Source organism: Rutidosis leptorrhynchoides, chromosome 2 (assembly GCF_046630445.1).
Source record: "Rutidosis leptorrhynchoides isolate AG116_Rl617_1_P2 chromosome 2, CSIRO_AGI_Rlap_v1, whole genome shotgun sequence".
NCBI lineage: Eukaryota > Viridiplantae > Streptophyta > Magnoliopsida > Asterales > Asteraceae > Rutidosis > Rutidosis leptorrhynchoides.
Window position 1 is genome coordinate 93,722,187 of NC_092334.1, and position 15,919 is coordinate 93,738,105.

Here is a 15,919-nt window from a genome sequence, read left to right on the forward strand (position 1 = left end):
TTTTTTTTTTTTTAGGAATTTGTAATGTTTTTATTTTTTATTTTTAGGAGCTTGTACTATTTTTTTATTAATAAAATTTTAATTTTTAAGAATTTAAATGTTATATATAAGTTATTAAATATATAAGTTTAATATAAAAAAAATAAAGGTGTGACGATGACGGACCGTCATCGATATTAGTAATTTAGTGATGAGTTAGTGATGGGAAGGAGATGCTGATGTGACGCTGATGTGGCAGTCAGTGATTCCATGACGCACCGTCATGCTTAAGAGTAATCTAAAGAGTAAAAGAAAAGGAAAAAACAAATATTCATTAACACTTCCAAAACTTGACAAATACCCCTTTGAGTTTTACGTATTGACAAAATCACCCCTAAACATCCCTTCTACAAATAGGACAAGAACCATTCCTAATTAGCCACTTATCTATGCATGCCACATGATAAACATGTCTACAGTTTGGCAGTAGTCTCCCCTCTTCTCTATTCTTGAAATCATGTAAACAAATAGCACATGAATTTGTCTCATTTCTTTCATTCTTCTTGCTATAATTCTTGAGCATGCATTTTGGTAATTTGTTTATTTCATCTTCACACAACCCTTTTGACTCATTATTGCTCTCAAATACATCAAAGATATCTACAAATGTTTCAACATCACTATCCTGTATGATCATAAATAAAAAAAATGACAAAATTGCTTAAATCGTCCATATGCTAACATTTTTATAAACTAAACTATTGTTGAATAGAAATTAAAGTATGATTTCTTACTTGCGATTGGTAGGCTTTCAGCACAGCCGGAGTGACCCAATCTGCAACGATTTCGCCGTTTACAAGACTATGAAGCAAAGATACCTGTAGTAACACAAGCATGCTGCTTCAGGTATCCCGATTTGAAAGGTGTCGATTTTGACTATTTACTAACAATTTCTTTTCACTATTTTTTTTATACATAACATAAAGTTGAAGTGTTGACCAACTCAAAATAGTCTAATAATTGAGTTTGTAATATCGTGAAGAGGTTAGAGTTTCAAACCTCATTAACAACATATTTTGAGTTGAATAAAAAATGGTCAGAAATGATAACAAGATAACCTTAAGCATGACCGTCTTAATAATTGCTCGAGATATAAAATGTTTCATAAAAATAAAACTTTTAAATACACATAAAATTTAATAGTACTGAAAGTAATCAACAAACAAAAAATTATCAAAGAAACCACATCAAAGTGTTTCATTCTTAACTAGTTGTAATCTCATTATAGTTAAACTATTTTTTGAATAAAATATACATTCCTAGTATTTTTAAAAACAAAATGTTTCATAAAAATAAAACTTTTAAATACACAAAATTTAATAGTACTGAAAATAATCAACAAACAAAAAATTATCAAAGAAACTGCATCAAAGTGTTTCATTCTTAACTAGTTGTTATCTCATTATAGTTAAACTATTTTTTTTAAAATAAAATAGACATTCCTAGCATTTTTTAAAAACAAAGTTAGTTAAAACTTTCTGTAGTCAAGTAATACTCTCCAATATATCATTACCAGTAGTCATCAATGACAATTCATTACTACTCTAAATTAAATTATTAATTGAATGCGTGTAATTGACCTAAAACTTAATGCAGCGTCAATTAACGAGATTGTACATGTCCTTTTTTTCCTTCATAATCTTTGAGATGGTCTCTAACATATTTTTTAAAGGCGCAAAATTGTTTTACAGTTGATGTATGTTTTTTTTTCAACCATTGAAGAATAATACTCGTATATGTGTCTTTTCAAAAAAATTTGAGTCCTAAAATTTTAGGTCATGTACAATCGCTCCACTAACACACAAGGTACATCTATGTAAAATCCTCCTCAAAGTCAGGTAACATGAAACATAAAACCTGATTATTTACGTGCCACTTGTAAGTTGTAATCCAAATTATAGTTTAGATAAAATTATATACATTCGATTTTGTATTTTATTATTACATGACAACGTTGTTTGTCAAGATCATTTATTCATATTCATAAATATATACATATACATATAGTTTATGAAATCTTTTTTATTCATTCTAGCTCAATATAATATTTATTCAAAGAATATCAGAACAAACCTTGGAAAAGGGTTCTCCACTAACGATCATATCCATGACTTGCAACGCCGTTAGAGCACCGGTGACTGCACCCACAACACCACCACGAACCAACCCTAGTTCTGTAGCCGGACCTTTTATTGTTCCGATTAGCATTCCCACTAAGGCACCACCTAATTAAAAATATAAAATAATTTAATTAAATCGTAACTACATTAATTTAGGTTCAAATTTTGGACGTAAAGAATGCAGGTGAATACCAAGAGTGATGATGCAAGTGACAAAAGCCAGAAAAACTCTGTTGAGAACATTGAAGAAAACTGTAACTTCCATTTTAATTGTTAAGAAATATGTAGGGGATGGTGTATTTTTTTCTTCTTTGTTATAAAAAACAAGGGGAGGGTGTATATAAATGGGGTTTTTGGGTTTGAAGTTCAGAAAACAGGGGAATGCATTTATATTTGTAGAATAAAAAGAAAGAAGAGAAAACAGAGTGCAGTGCATTAATGGATACATATTCAGTAAAACCTACGTAGCTTTCCACTTGCCATACATGCACAAAGCATCATCCACAGCTTTATTAATTGTTAATTTGTTATTATCAGACTTTTGCTCCGAATATAAGATAGAGTGCATTTAATAGATTTGAACTTTGTTTTTAAAATGAATATTTTGACCATTGACACGTAGGTTAGGGGTGTTTAGATTTACATTTAATAATTACTTGAGCAATGGGAGTCGAGCCTCGTCGGACCCCCGTCGCACTATAGGCGACGCCGTCGCCCAATCCCCAACCCATTTTACCTTGCGCGTTCCGAAGCGGTCAGTCGCGTATGCGACGAGAGAAATGCAACGGTTAATAAAAAATACCTCAACGGTTAGTTTTTTAGCCGTTTGTTTTTTTTTTCTTTTTCTTTTTTAAAACTTTAAAATCCTTTTATATAAACTCACTCAAACACAAACACAAACACAAACAAATCTCACTCAAACACAACTACTTTCATTAAACACAATTTCGATTTCACGATGTCGAACAACCCGTATTATCTCAATTCACAATGGAGTCCACTCTCGCCATACTCACCCGGATCGACTCAAGGTTCGGCTAGTGGTGGTGAGGGTAATCTCGGTTTTACTCAATTTGCGCATTCACAACAATCATTTACAAAAATGACTCCCGAGCAAATGTAAAGCTTTTTGATGTGGCAAAAACAACAACAACAAGCACAAAAACAACAAACACAAGTTCCGCAAATACAAGTTTCACAAACACAACAAACACAACAAGCACCAATACGCAAGTCGAGAGCAAAGGCTAAAGGAAAAGAAGTCGCGGCCGATTCGTCTCAACCTAGAAGACGCACCGAGTACTTGTGGGAACCGAAGATGAGCTACGTTTAGCTCAATCGTGGATTGCGGCTTCAGAAGATCCAAACCAAAACAATGATCAAAACGCACTTTCGTTTTGGAACGTGGTAATGAAGGAGTACAATTCGAGGGGTCCACCTTACAAACGAACTAAGGATATGTTGTCCTCGAAATGGACAAAAATGAATGAAGCTTGTAGAAAGTATGGTGGAATCATGAGTCGTCTCAAACGAGTTCCACGTAGTGGCGAACATAATTTCGATTTCAAGGAACGTTGTGATGCACGATACAAGGTGGAGACGTTTAAGAGGTTTAACATTTACGTTGCTTGGAATTTCCTAAAAGACAGGCAAAAGTGGAACAACCCGAGTCCACTTAAAACAAACAAACGTCGGGATTATGTTCGTTTGGATGACTTGGATCTTGATGAGGAATCAAAGGCTGTTGAGGCGGAAGAGAACCCAAGCACGACCTCCCGGAAAATCAAAAAAATCAAAATCACAAAATACGTCTTCGAGTTCCGCCGCTTCCACAAGATCCTCTTTTGATGAAAGTGCAAGCAGTACATTTGATTCAATGACTAGTTACTTTGATTTGAAAATACTACAAATGTCTGCCGAGGGAATGGATGAAGAAGATGCAACGGTTCTTCAAGCGAAGAAAGCGGCGATGCCAAGCTGCAAAGTGGAAATTGAATCGTTTGTTTAGAAAATGTAATCGTATTTGTTTTCATTTTTAAGAATTGTAATGTTTTTAGGAATTGTAATTTTTTATTTTATTTTAGGAATTGTAATATTTGATTTTTATTTTAATGGAAGTTATTTTATTTAAAATATAATTTTTATAATTATATTAATTTATCTGTAATGACCCGCACTTTTCCGATCGTTCTATACTTATGAGATTAATATTTACATAAATTAAACCTTACCAACATGATAAGCAATCCAAATTGTTGAGACTTATGTTTTTGAAAAGAGTTTTACACAACGTTTGACCGTCTAGTTTGACCGATGATATCACGAACTATACAATATATGATAATTATACATACATATTTAACATGATCTAAGGATGTTTTAATATCTCATTTTGTATTAATAACAAAAAGTCATAAGTATATTTTGAAACTACTAACTTAAGTTTTCAAAACAATAACCTACGTAACGTTATTTGACATAAATACTGATGATTTATAATGTTTACACATATATCGTATAAGTAATGTATTTAATCATTTTTAAAGGGCTTTTATACATAAAACAATATAAGTATATTTACAAAAGATAGTTATATTTGAATTCTCGTTCCGTTTCCTCAATAATCCTATACGTATATCTAGGGTACTATACACAGCTTCTAGAAGTATTTACTATTGGTATATACCAATAGAAATCTTCAATTATTGGAATAATATGTCATTCATGACATAATAAATTTTAACTTATCTTAGATATTTTCACTAAAAACCAAATTTTCAAGCCTATAAATAAGCACCATTTCTAACTCATTTTTACACATTCATTTTCCAAATTTTACTTCCAATTTTCACACACACTTGCAAGAACTCTCTCAACTTTTATTTTACTACTTCTTTCCAGCAACTTTACATTTTAAACTTGAGGTAAAAACTCTACTTCAACTCCTTTTCAATTCATATATTTAAAGCTATATATATAAGAGTTTATAAACTAGAACATAGTTTGAATGATTTCAAACTTGTTCGCAAACTAAATAGATCCTTCTAACTTAACTTTTAAAATACTTCAAGACCTGTAACATATCTTAATTATATGCTAACTTAACAAGGTATAACTTGGTTTTTCAAAGAACACCTTAAAAACTGAATTTACGACGTCGGAGTGCAACCGGGGGCTGTTTTGGGTTGGATAATTAAAAACCATCTTAAACTTTGAATTGGAGGTTTATTTTCTGGAAAAATGATTTTTAATATGAATATGATAACACATAAAAATTTCATGATTTAACTCAAAGTATAAGTATTTTTAGAAAAATAATCATTTGAGGTTGTTTACATGATGGAAAATGATTAACTTCATAAGTTTCACTAAAGTTTGACCTATGCCGTGTGATTTTGAATACAAACTAAGGTATTTACAGTTCATAGTCTTAAAGAGGGACTCGATCCAAGGAGATGGCAAGTTGAATCAACGAAAACGGAGTTGTAACGAAGAAACTATGACCGAAACAAAATCGGATATCCAAGACTAGTTTAGCCACGAAAATAATTGGGAAAAAATTAAATAAATCACATCTTTTTAAAATAACATGATATTTTATATATATGTACTCATAATTTAATTTTATATGGTTCAGGATCACCCGTAAACAATACGAGAAGATTAATCATAAGATCCCATGATTGTACGCAACACGTCATTTGACAACACCGGTACTTTATGTACGCAACACGTCATTTGACAACACCGGTACCATGGGTCAAGATTAATCTCGACCAATACATATACGATGGGGGTTTTTATTTATTTCATTGGGGGTTTATTAAACACCTAAAAATGAACCATTAAAATTGAATTACTAACATCGGACTGCTAACTACGGACTAAGAAATTATTAAAACTATTAAAAGTATAAAAAGTATATATATGTGACGATTGTTTAAAATAGAAATATATTGATAAACTATATATGGATAGGTTCGTGATATCAATCGGAGACCAAGTCGAAATTACATATCTTCAAGACGAAAGTGAGTATATAGTCCCACTTTTAAACTCTAAATATTTCGGGATGAGAATACATGTATTTTATGTTTTACGTTATGGACACAAGTAACTGAAAAATATATTCTACGTTGAGTTGTACCACTGGCATACTTCCCTGTAGCTTGGTAACTAATATTTACAGCGGTATTGTAAACGCGAATCCTGTTGATAGATCTATCGGGCCTGACAACCCCAACCGGACTGGACGACCAGTATTCAACGGTTGCACAGTACTTCGTTTCGTGACTACACTTGGTACGGTGTAGTAAGATTTCATAATAAAGGGAATATGCGACGTGATTAAATGTTAAGTATGGTTACCAAGTGCTCAACCACTTAGAATATTTTTATTAAACTGTTTATATATGAAATCTTGTGGTCTATATATATATTGCTGCCGGCACTAAACCTATATCTCACCAACTTTATGTTGACGTTTTAAACATGTTTATTCTCAGGTGATAATTAGAAGTTTCCGCTGCATTATGTTGAATTTGAGCAGGATCTTGCGTACGCATATTTGTGTCAAAAATAAAACTGCATACCCGAGGATTTGTGTTGTAAAATATACTAGAAATCGTGTTGTTATCATTATTTGTAAAGTTTGTAAGTCGAAGATTATCGCTAAACGATAATCATCTTTCTATCGTCTAAAGCTTGTATCAAAAATAAGATTTGTGGTTTGTAATGTAAAATATATGCAGTTTTCTTTTAAAAATGTCTCATATAGAGGTCAATACCTCGCAATGAAATCATACGTTATCTAACTCGTTCTTAGGGTTAAGGACGGGTTATGACATGTGGTATCAGAGCGGTGGTCTTAGCGAACCAGGTTTGCATTAGTGTGTCTAACTAATAAGTCGTTAGGATACATTAGTAAGTCTGGACTTTGACCGGGTCTGATTTCAAAAACCATTGCTTATCACTGTTGGTTAAAATTTATATGTAAATATTATGTAGTACTAATGAGTTAGTTGTGGTGTGATAGATGTCGGGCTCAAAACTTATTATCACATTCAGCGACTCCGAATCAGAATCTTCAGATGGTGTTCCAGTCATTAACCTATCCGATGACGAAAATAATATCTTTGGGGAAGACTCACAAATTCCGGATGAACCAACTATAGAAAATCTGGAAAGTGAACCCGAGGAGGAAAGTGAACCCGAGGAAATTACGAAAGACAAGTTCGAACAAGGAAAGAAACGAAAAGCTAATGAATTAGAAAATTCAAATCCCGAGTTTAGTAAGGATGATGTGGCACCAACTCCACTAAACACTACCACCCCTATTCCCGCTATTCCTATTCGTGCTGTCCCGGCATCTAGTTCTTCAGCCCCACCGCCAAAATATAGGCAGACAGTTAGGATAAGCGTTAGGCCATTCATTGGAACTAAACGTCCTAGAAAATAGACCAAACGATGCGCTGCCGTATTAAACCATGGGATCATATAATGTTTTGTATAATATTATTAGTGTGGTTTGCTTAATGTTCGATGTAAGATAAGCATATGTAAAATAGTGAAGTGTGAAATGCAATAATTTTCCATGGTTAAGTATTATTTAGATTGTAGTAATTGGTTCGGTACTAAGCTATTAAGTATGAACATTAACGGGTAGGTACTACCCTAGATATAATTATAAAATGCTAATAAGAAGAAAAGGCTTTTATAATAATACCTGGTTCATATTATTAATAAGCTATAATGTACTGTAAATATACACTACATCTATAATATTCCATGTGAATAATTATTTTCTTTTCATTCTTATAGAAGAATATGGCGCGATTGAACCGAATGACGGAACAAGAAATCCAGGAACTCATCAATCAGCGAGTGAACGACAGAATGTTATGGGTCGAGGCTGCAAGAGGTGCTGCAGTTAACCCAAATCCTCGTGTGGGGTGCACTTACAAAACTTTTCAAGCTTGCAAGCCCTCATCATTCAGTGGAACAGAAGGACCAATCGGTTTAACCCGGTGGATAGAAAAGATGGAGACTGTGTTTAAAATCAGTGGTTGTGTTGAAAAGGACATGACCAAGTATGCATCGTGCACTTTACAAGATAGTGCACTCACGTGGTGGAAAAATTATGTGAAGGCTGTAGGAGGAGATGTAGCTTATGATACTCCGTGGGAAGAATTCAAAACAATGTTAATCAACGAATATTGTCCAAGGAACGAGGTTAGGAAGTTGGAAGATGAGTTACGAAGTCTGAAGGTTATTGGTACTGAAATCACCAACTACAATCAGCGATTCATGGAATTAGTTTTGCTATGTCCTGAATTGGTTCCAACCGAAGAACGGAAGATTGAAATGTACAAAGATGGTTTGCCCAAAAAGGTCAAGGCAAACGTTACAGCATCGAAACCTAAGACAATTCATGAAGCTATAACCATGGCAAACGAGCTAATGGATCAGGTCATCATGGATAAGAAAGCATCCAATACTGATGTGAAGGTATCAGGTAACAAAAGAAAGTGGAATGGAAATTATGATCGAGGTAACCAACAACAATCTTTTAAGAAACAAGAAACCATACAAGGTGCAGGTGGTGGTTCAAGCTTGGGTTACAAAGGACAAACTCCTTTATGCAACCGATGCCACAAACATCACTCGGGCTACTGTAATGTGGTATGCAACAAATGTAATCGAAAGGGTCATCTTGCTGAAGATTGTAGGGCTCTCGTTACAAATACAAATGGTACCAAGACTCCTGCCACCAATGCAAATAGAACTGCTTTGGCTACCATTACTTGTTATGGGTGTGGAAAACAAGGTCACTATAAGAGCCAGTGCCCGAATCCAGAGAAGAATATCGGACCTGCACGTGGGAGAGCATTTGTTATTAATGCTAGAGAGGCATGTGAAGACCCGGAGCTTGTTACGGGTACGTTTACCATTAATAACTTATCCGCATCTATTATATTTGATACTGGTGCTGATAGAAGTTACGTGTGTAGAGACTTTCACGCTAAATTGAATTGTTCATCATTACCTCTAGATGCTAAGTACATGATTGAGTTAGCTAATGGTAAACTAATTAAAGCCGATAAAATTTGTCGTGATTGTAAAATAAATTTAGCCGGAGAAACGTTTAAAATTGACTTGATACCCGTAGAACTAGGAAGTTTTGATGTAATAGTCGGCATGGACTGGATGTCCAAAGTAGGAGTTGAAGTTGTGTGTGCCAAGAAGGCAATTCGCATTCCTTGTAAGGATAAAATGCCGGTGATGATTTATGGAGAGAAGGGTAACTCAAAGCTAAAACTCATTAGCTGTTTGAAAGCCAAGAAGTGTTTAGAAAAGGGATGTTATGCTATTCTAGCACATGTTAATAAAGTTGAAAAGAAAGAAAAAGAGAAGTGCATCAACGACGTGCCTGTGGCAAGAGATTTTCCTGAAGTTTTTCCGGAAGAGTTGCCGGGATTACCTCCATTTAGATCTGTAGAATTTCAAATAGATTTAGTACCAGGAACCGCACCAGTGGCTCGTGCTCCATATAGACTTGCACCGTCCGAGTTAAAAGAACTTCAGAGTCAGTTAAAAGAATTACTGGATCATGGATTCATACGACCAAGTACTTCACCGTGGGGAGCTCCGATTCTATTTGTTAAAAAGAAAGATGGATCTTTTAGGACGTGTATAGATTATCGTGAATTAAATAAGTTAACTATCAAGAATCGGTATCCACTACCAAGAATTGATGACTTATTTGATCAATTACAAGGATCATGTGTTTATTCGAAAATCGACCTAAGATCGGGCTATCATCAACTACGTGTCAAAGAAGAGGACATTCCGAAAACTGCTTTTCGGACACGTTATGGTCATTACGAATTTTTGGTCATGCCGTTTGGATTGACGAATGCGCCAGCTGTATTCATGGACCTCATGAATCGAGTTTGTAGTCCATATTTAGATAAGTTTGTTATCGTTTTCATTGATGATATTCTTATTTATTCCAAGAGTGAGCAAGAGCATGAGCAGCATTTAAGGTTGATATTAGAGTTGTTGAGAAAAGAACAACTATATGCTAAATTTTCTAAGTGTGCTTTTTGGTTGAAAGAAGTTCAATTTCTTGGCCACGTTGTTAGTAGCAAAGGAATTCAGGTTGATCCAGCAAAAACTGAAGCCATTGAAAAATGGGAGACTCCTAAGACACCAATGCAGATACGTCAATTTTTGGGTTTAGCCGGTTATTATAGAAGGTTTATTCAAGATTTTTCCCGAATAGCTAAGCCGTTGACAGCGTTAACGCAAAAAGGGAAGAAATATGAATGGACTTCTGAGCAGGAGAGTGCATTTCAATTACTAAAGAAGAAGTTAACTACGGCGCCTATTTTATCGTTACCAGAGGGGAACGATGATTTTGAAATATATTGTGACGCTTCGCGACAAGGTTTTGGTTGCGTTCTTATGCAACGAAAGAAAGTTATTGCATACGCATCCCGACAATTGAAGATTCACGAGCGGAATTATACGACGCATGATCTAGAACTGGGAGCAGTCGTGTTTGCATTGAAGATATGGAGACACTACTTGTATGGGGTTAAATGCACTGTGTTTACTGATCATAAAAGCCTTCAACATATTTTTGATCAGAAACAGCTGAACATGAGACAACGTAGGTGGGTCGAGTTAATAAACGACTATGATTGTGAAATTCGTTATCATCCCGGGAAGGCGAACGTGGTGGCCGATGCTTTAAGCAGAAAGGAACGAGAACCAATTCGAGTACGAGCGATGAACATAAAAATTCGCATGAATCTCAACTCACAAATCAAAGAAGTTCAACGAGAAGCACTTACTAAAGAAAATATAGGAAATGAAATAATGAAGAAGTATGAGAAGCAACTCGTTATGCGGGAAGATGGAATTCGATATTTTGCAAATCGTATTTGGGTACCGAAGTTGGGTGCATTAAGGAAGTTGATATTAAATGAGGCACATAAGACAAGATACTCGATACATCCTGGAGTTGGAAAGATGTACCAAGATCTTAAGACACATTATTGGTGGCCTAATTTAAAGACAGACGTTGCAACATATGTTGGGGAATGTTTAACTTGTTCCAAAGTCAAAGCTGAACACCAGAAGCCGTCAGGGTTACTTCAACAACCAGAAATCCCAGAATGGAAATGGGATGGTATTACCATGGATTTCATCACGAAGTTACCAAAGACTGCCTGGGGATACGACACCATTTGGGTGATTGTTGATCGTCTTACCAAATCTGCCCATTTCTTGCCTATAAAGGAAACGGATAGAATGGAGAAACTATTACGATTGTATATAAAGGAAATTGTTTCAAGGCATGGAATACCTATTTCCATTATATCCGATCGTGATAGTAGATTTACCTCAAAGTTCTGGCAATCACTGTAGGAGGCACTAGGAACTCGTTTAGATATGAGTACCGCATATCATCCGCAAACCGACGGGCAGAGTGAAAGAACGATTCAGACTCTTGAAGACATGCTCAGGGCATGTGTGATCGATTTTGGAAACGGATGGGATAAGTATCTACCGTTAGCAGAATTTTCGTATAATAATAGTTATCATGCAAGCATTAAAGCTGCACCATTCGAAGCATTGTATGGAAGGAAGTGTAGATCTCCTATCTGTTGGAATGAAGTAGGAGATCGACAATTAACTGGTCCCGAGATCATACACGAAACGACTGAGAAGATAGTACAAATCAAGGAGAGATTGAAAACAGCCCGTAGTCGCCAAAAGAGCTACGCCGATGTCCGAAGGAAACCATTAGAGTTTCAGATCGGTGACATGGTTATGCTAAAGGTGTCACCTTGGAAAGGTGTGATACGTTTTGGAAAAAGGGGTAAACTGAACCCAAGATATGTAGGCCCGTTCAAGATCATCGAACGCATTGGACCGGTAGCTTATCGACTCGAGTTACCGCAACAACTCGCCGGAGTACATAATAAATTTCACGTCTCGAACCTTAAGAAGTGTCTTGCAAAGGAAGACCTCACCATTCCTCTTGAAGAAATCCATGTCGACGAGAAACTACAATTCGTCGAAGAACCAATCGAAATCATGGACCGTGAAGTTAAACAGCTCAAGCAGAGCAACATACCAATCGTTAAGGTTCGTTGGAATGCTCGAAGAGGTCCTGAGTTTACTTGGGAACGAGAGGATCAGATGAAACAAAAGTATCCACACTTGTTTCTCGATGACGCAAAATAGGTACAATTTTAAAATTTCGGGACGAAATTTATTTAACGGGTAGGTACTGTAATGACCCGCACTTTTCCGATCGTTCTATACTTATGAGATTAATATTTACATAAATTAAACCTTACCAACATGATAAGCAATCCAAATTGTTGAGACTTATGTTTTTGAAAAGAGTTTTACACAACGTTTGACCGTCTAGTTTGACCGATGATATCACGAACTATACAATATATGATAATTATACATACATATTTAACATGATCTAAGGATGTTTTAATATCTTATTTTGTATTAATAACAAAAAGTCATAAGTATATTTTGAAACTACTAACTTAAGTTTTCAAAACAATAACCTACGTAACGTTATTTGACATAAATACTGATGATTTATAATGTTTACACATATATCGTATAAGTAATGTATTTAATCATTTTTAAAGGGCTTTTATACATAAAACAATATAAGTATATTTACAAAAGATAGTTATATTTGAATTCTCGTTCCGTTTCCTCAATAATCCTATACGTATATCTAGGGTACTATACACAGCTTCTAGAAGTATTTACTATTGGTATATACCAATAGAAATCTTCAATTATTGGAATAATATGTCATTCATGACATAATAAATTTTAACTTATCTTAGATATTTTCACTAAAAACCAAATTTTCAAGCCTATAAATAAGCACCATTTCTAACTCATTTTTACACATTCATTTTCCAAATTTTACTTCCAATTTTCACACACACTTGCAAGAACTCTCTCAACTTTTATTTTACTACTTCTTTCCAGCAACTTTACATTTTAAACTTGAGGTAAAAACTCTACTTCAACTCCTTTTCAATTCATATATTTAAAGCTATATATATAAGAGTTTATAAACTAGAACATAGTTTGAATGATTTCAAACTTGTTCGCAAACTAAATAGATCCTTCTAACTTAACTTTTAAAATACTTCAAGACCTGTAACATATCTTAATTATATGCTAACTTAACAAGGTATAACTTGGTTTTTCAAAGAACACCTTAAAAACTGAATTTACGACGTCGGAGTGCAACCGGGGGCTGTTTTGGGTTGGATAATTAAAAACCATCTTAAACTTTGAATTGGAGGTTTATTTTCTGGAAAAATGATTTTTAATATGAATATGATAACACATAAAAATTTCATGATTTAACTCAAAGTATAAGTATTTTTAGAAAAATAATCATTTGAGGTTGTTTACATGATGGAAAATGATTAACTTCATAAGTTTCACTAAAGTTTGACCTATGCCGTGTGATTTTGAATACAAACTAAGGTATTTACAGTTCATAGTCTTAAAGAGGGACTCGATCCAAGGAGATGGCAAGTTGAATCAACGAAAACGGAGTTGTAACGAAGAAACTATGACCGAAACAAAATCGGATATCCAAGACTAGTTTAGCCACGAAAATAATTGGGAAAAAATTAAATAAATCACATCTTTTTAAAATAACATGATATTTTATATATATGTACTCATAATTTAATTTTATATGGTTCAGGATCACCCGTAAACAATACGAGAAGATTAATCATAAGATCCCATGATTGTACGCAACACGTCATTTGACAACACCGGTACTTTATGTACGCAACACGTCATTTGACAACACCGGTACCATGGGTCAAGATTAATATCGACCAATACATATACGATGGGGGTTTTTATTTATTTCATTGGGGGTTTATTAAACACCTAAAAATGAACCATTAAAATTGAATTACTAACATCGGACTGCTAACTACGGACTAAGAAATTATTAAAACTATTAAAAGTATAAAAAGTATATATATGTGACGATTGTTTAAAATAGAAATATATTGATAAACTATATATGGATAGGTTCGTGATATCAATCGGAGACCAAGTCGAAATTACATATCTTCAAGACGAAAGTGAGTATATAGTCCCACTTTTAAACTCTAAATATTTCGGGATGAGAATACATGTATTTTATGTTTTACGTTATGGACACAAGTAACTGAAAAATATATTCTACGTTGAGTTGTACCACTGGCATACTTCCCTGTAGCTTGGTAACTAATATTTACAGCGGTATTGTAAACGCGAATCCTGTTGATAGATCTATCGGGCCTGACAACCCCAACCGGACTGGACGACCAGTATTCAACGGTTGCATAGTACTTCGTTTCGTGACTACACTTGGTACGGTGTAGTAAGATTTCATAATAAAGGGAATATGCGACGTGATTAAATGTTAAGTATGGTTACCAAGTGCTCAACCACTTAGAATATTTTTATTAAACTGTTTATATATGAAATCTTGTGGTCTATATATATATTGCTGCCGGCACTAAACCTATGTCTCACCAACTTTATGTTGACGTTTTAAACATGTTTATTCTCAGGTGATAATTAGAAGTTTCCGCTGCATTATGTTGAATTTGAGCAGGATCTTGCGTACGCATATTTGTGTCAAAAATAAAACTGCATACCCGAGGATTTGTGTTGTAAAATATACTAGAAATCGTGTTGTTATCATTATTTGTAAAGTTTGTAAGTCGAAGATTATCGCTAAACGATAATCATCTTTCTATCGTCTAAAGCTTGTATCAAAAATAAGATTTGTGGTTTGTAATGTAAAATATATGCAGTATTCTTTTAAAAATGTCTCATATAGAGGTCAATACCTCGCAATGAAATCATACGTTATCTAACTCGTTCTTAGGGTTAAGGACGGGTTATGACATTATCTATATTTTAAATCATTAAAATAATAATAACAATAAAAATTGATATACCTCAGTGACTTAGGTCATCACTTCCCACTTTTTCTGACTTAGCAAGTCACGCCTGACATGTCAAGTGACATGAGTCACTACTCTCAGTGCTCATATGCATTTTAGATTAGTAATAAAAATGTAAAATCACATGTCAGTTGTAGGAAAAACATATACTGCAGATTAATAATGTTTGAATTTAATTATGTTTTTTAATAATACAAGAATTAAATAATCAATTTTCAGTTTAGGGGGTCTTCAAATTTGATTATGCTTTTTAGTAACACAATAATCAAATAATCATTAGAGCGGCATAGCGGGTAGATTGGAGTCGTCATTCAACTCATATTAAATCATGAAGCAACTTCGTGTTCATGTCTTGGTTTTTAAGATTTTTTGATCATGACACGATCTTAGCTAAAATTAATTACCGCAAGCTTAATACTTGAATGTAATGGCTCTAGGTTGATCCAATTAAGGTTATCACCAATGTATTTATACTTCGCACTATGGTATAAATAATTTTACATCTCACATCCCTCATAGCTCACGTTAAAATTAGATAATGTTGTTGTTGAAGCTTTTAACAAAGTTGATTCGAAACAAATAAATGATACAGTATTGCTGAAGCTGTAAGGATTCTTCAAAACGACGAAAGTAAGATGTATGAAAAACGATAATCTATACTAATATTCCAAAAATTGCAGGATGATGCAGGAATGGATTTATTGACTATGATAA

General features: G+C 34.1%; 1 protein-coding gene across 1 annotated transcript; it reads right to left on the reverse strand.

The window, feature by feature from the left end:
• Positions 1-373: 373 nt before the first annotated feature.
• On the reverse strand, positions 374-2,424 carry LOC139888085 (NEP1-interacting protein 2-like). The gene is made up of 4 exons (XM_071871119.1): positions 2,352-2,424; positions 2,113-2,264; positions 774-857; positions 374-664 (listed from the first exon to the last, which is right to left on the reverse strand). Exons 1-4 carry the CDS (start codon positions 2,422-2,424, stop codon positions 374-376), a joined length of 600 nt encoding a protein of 199 aa, XP_071727220.1.
• Positions 2,425-15,919: the final 13,495 nt, after the last annotated feature.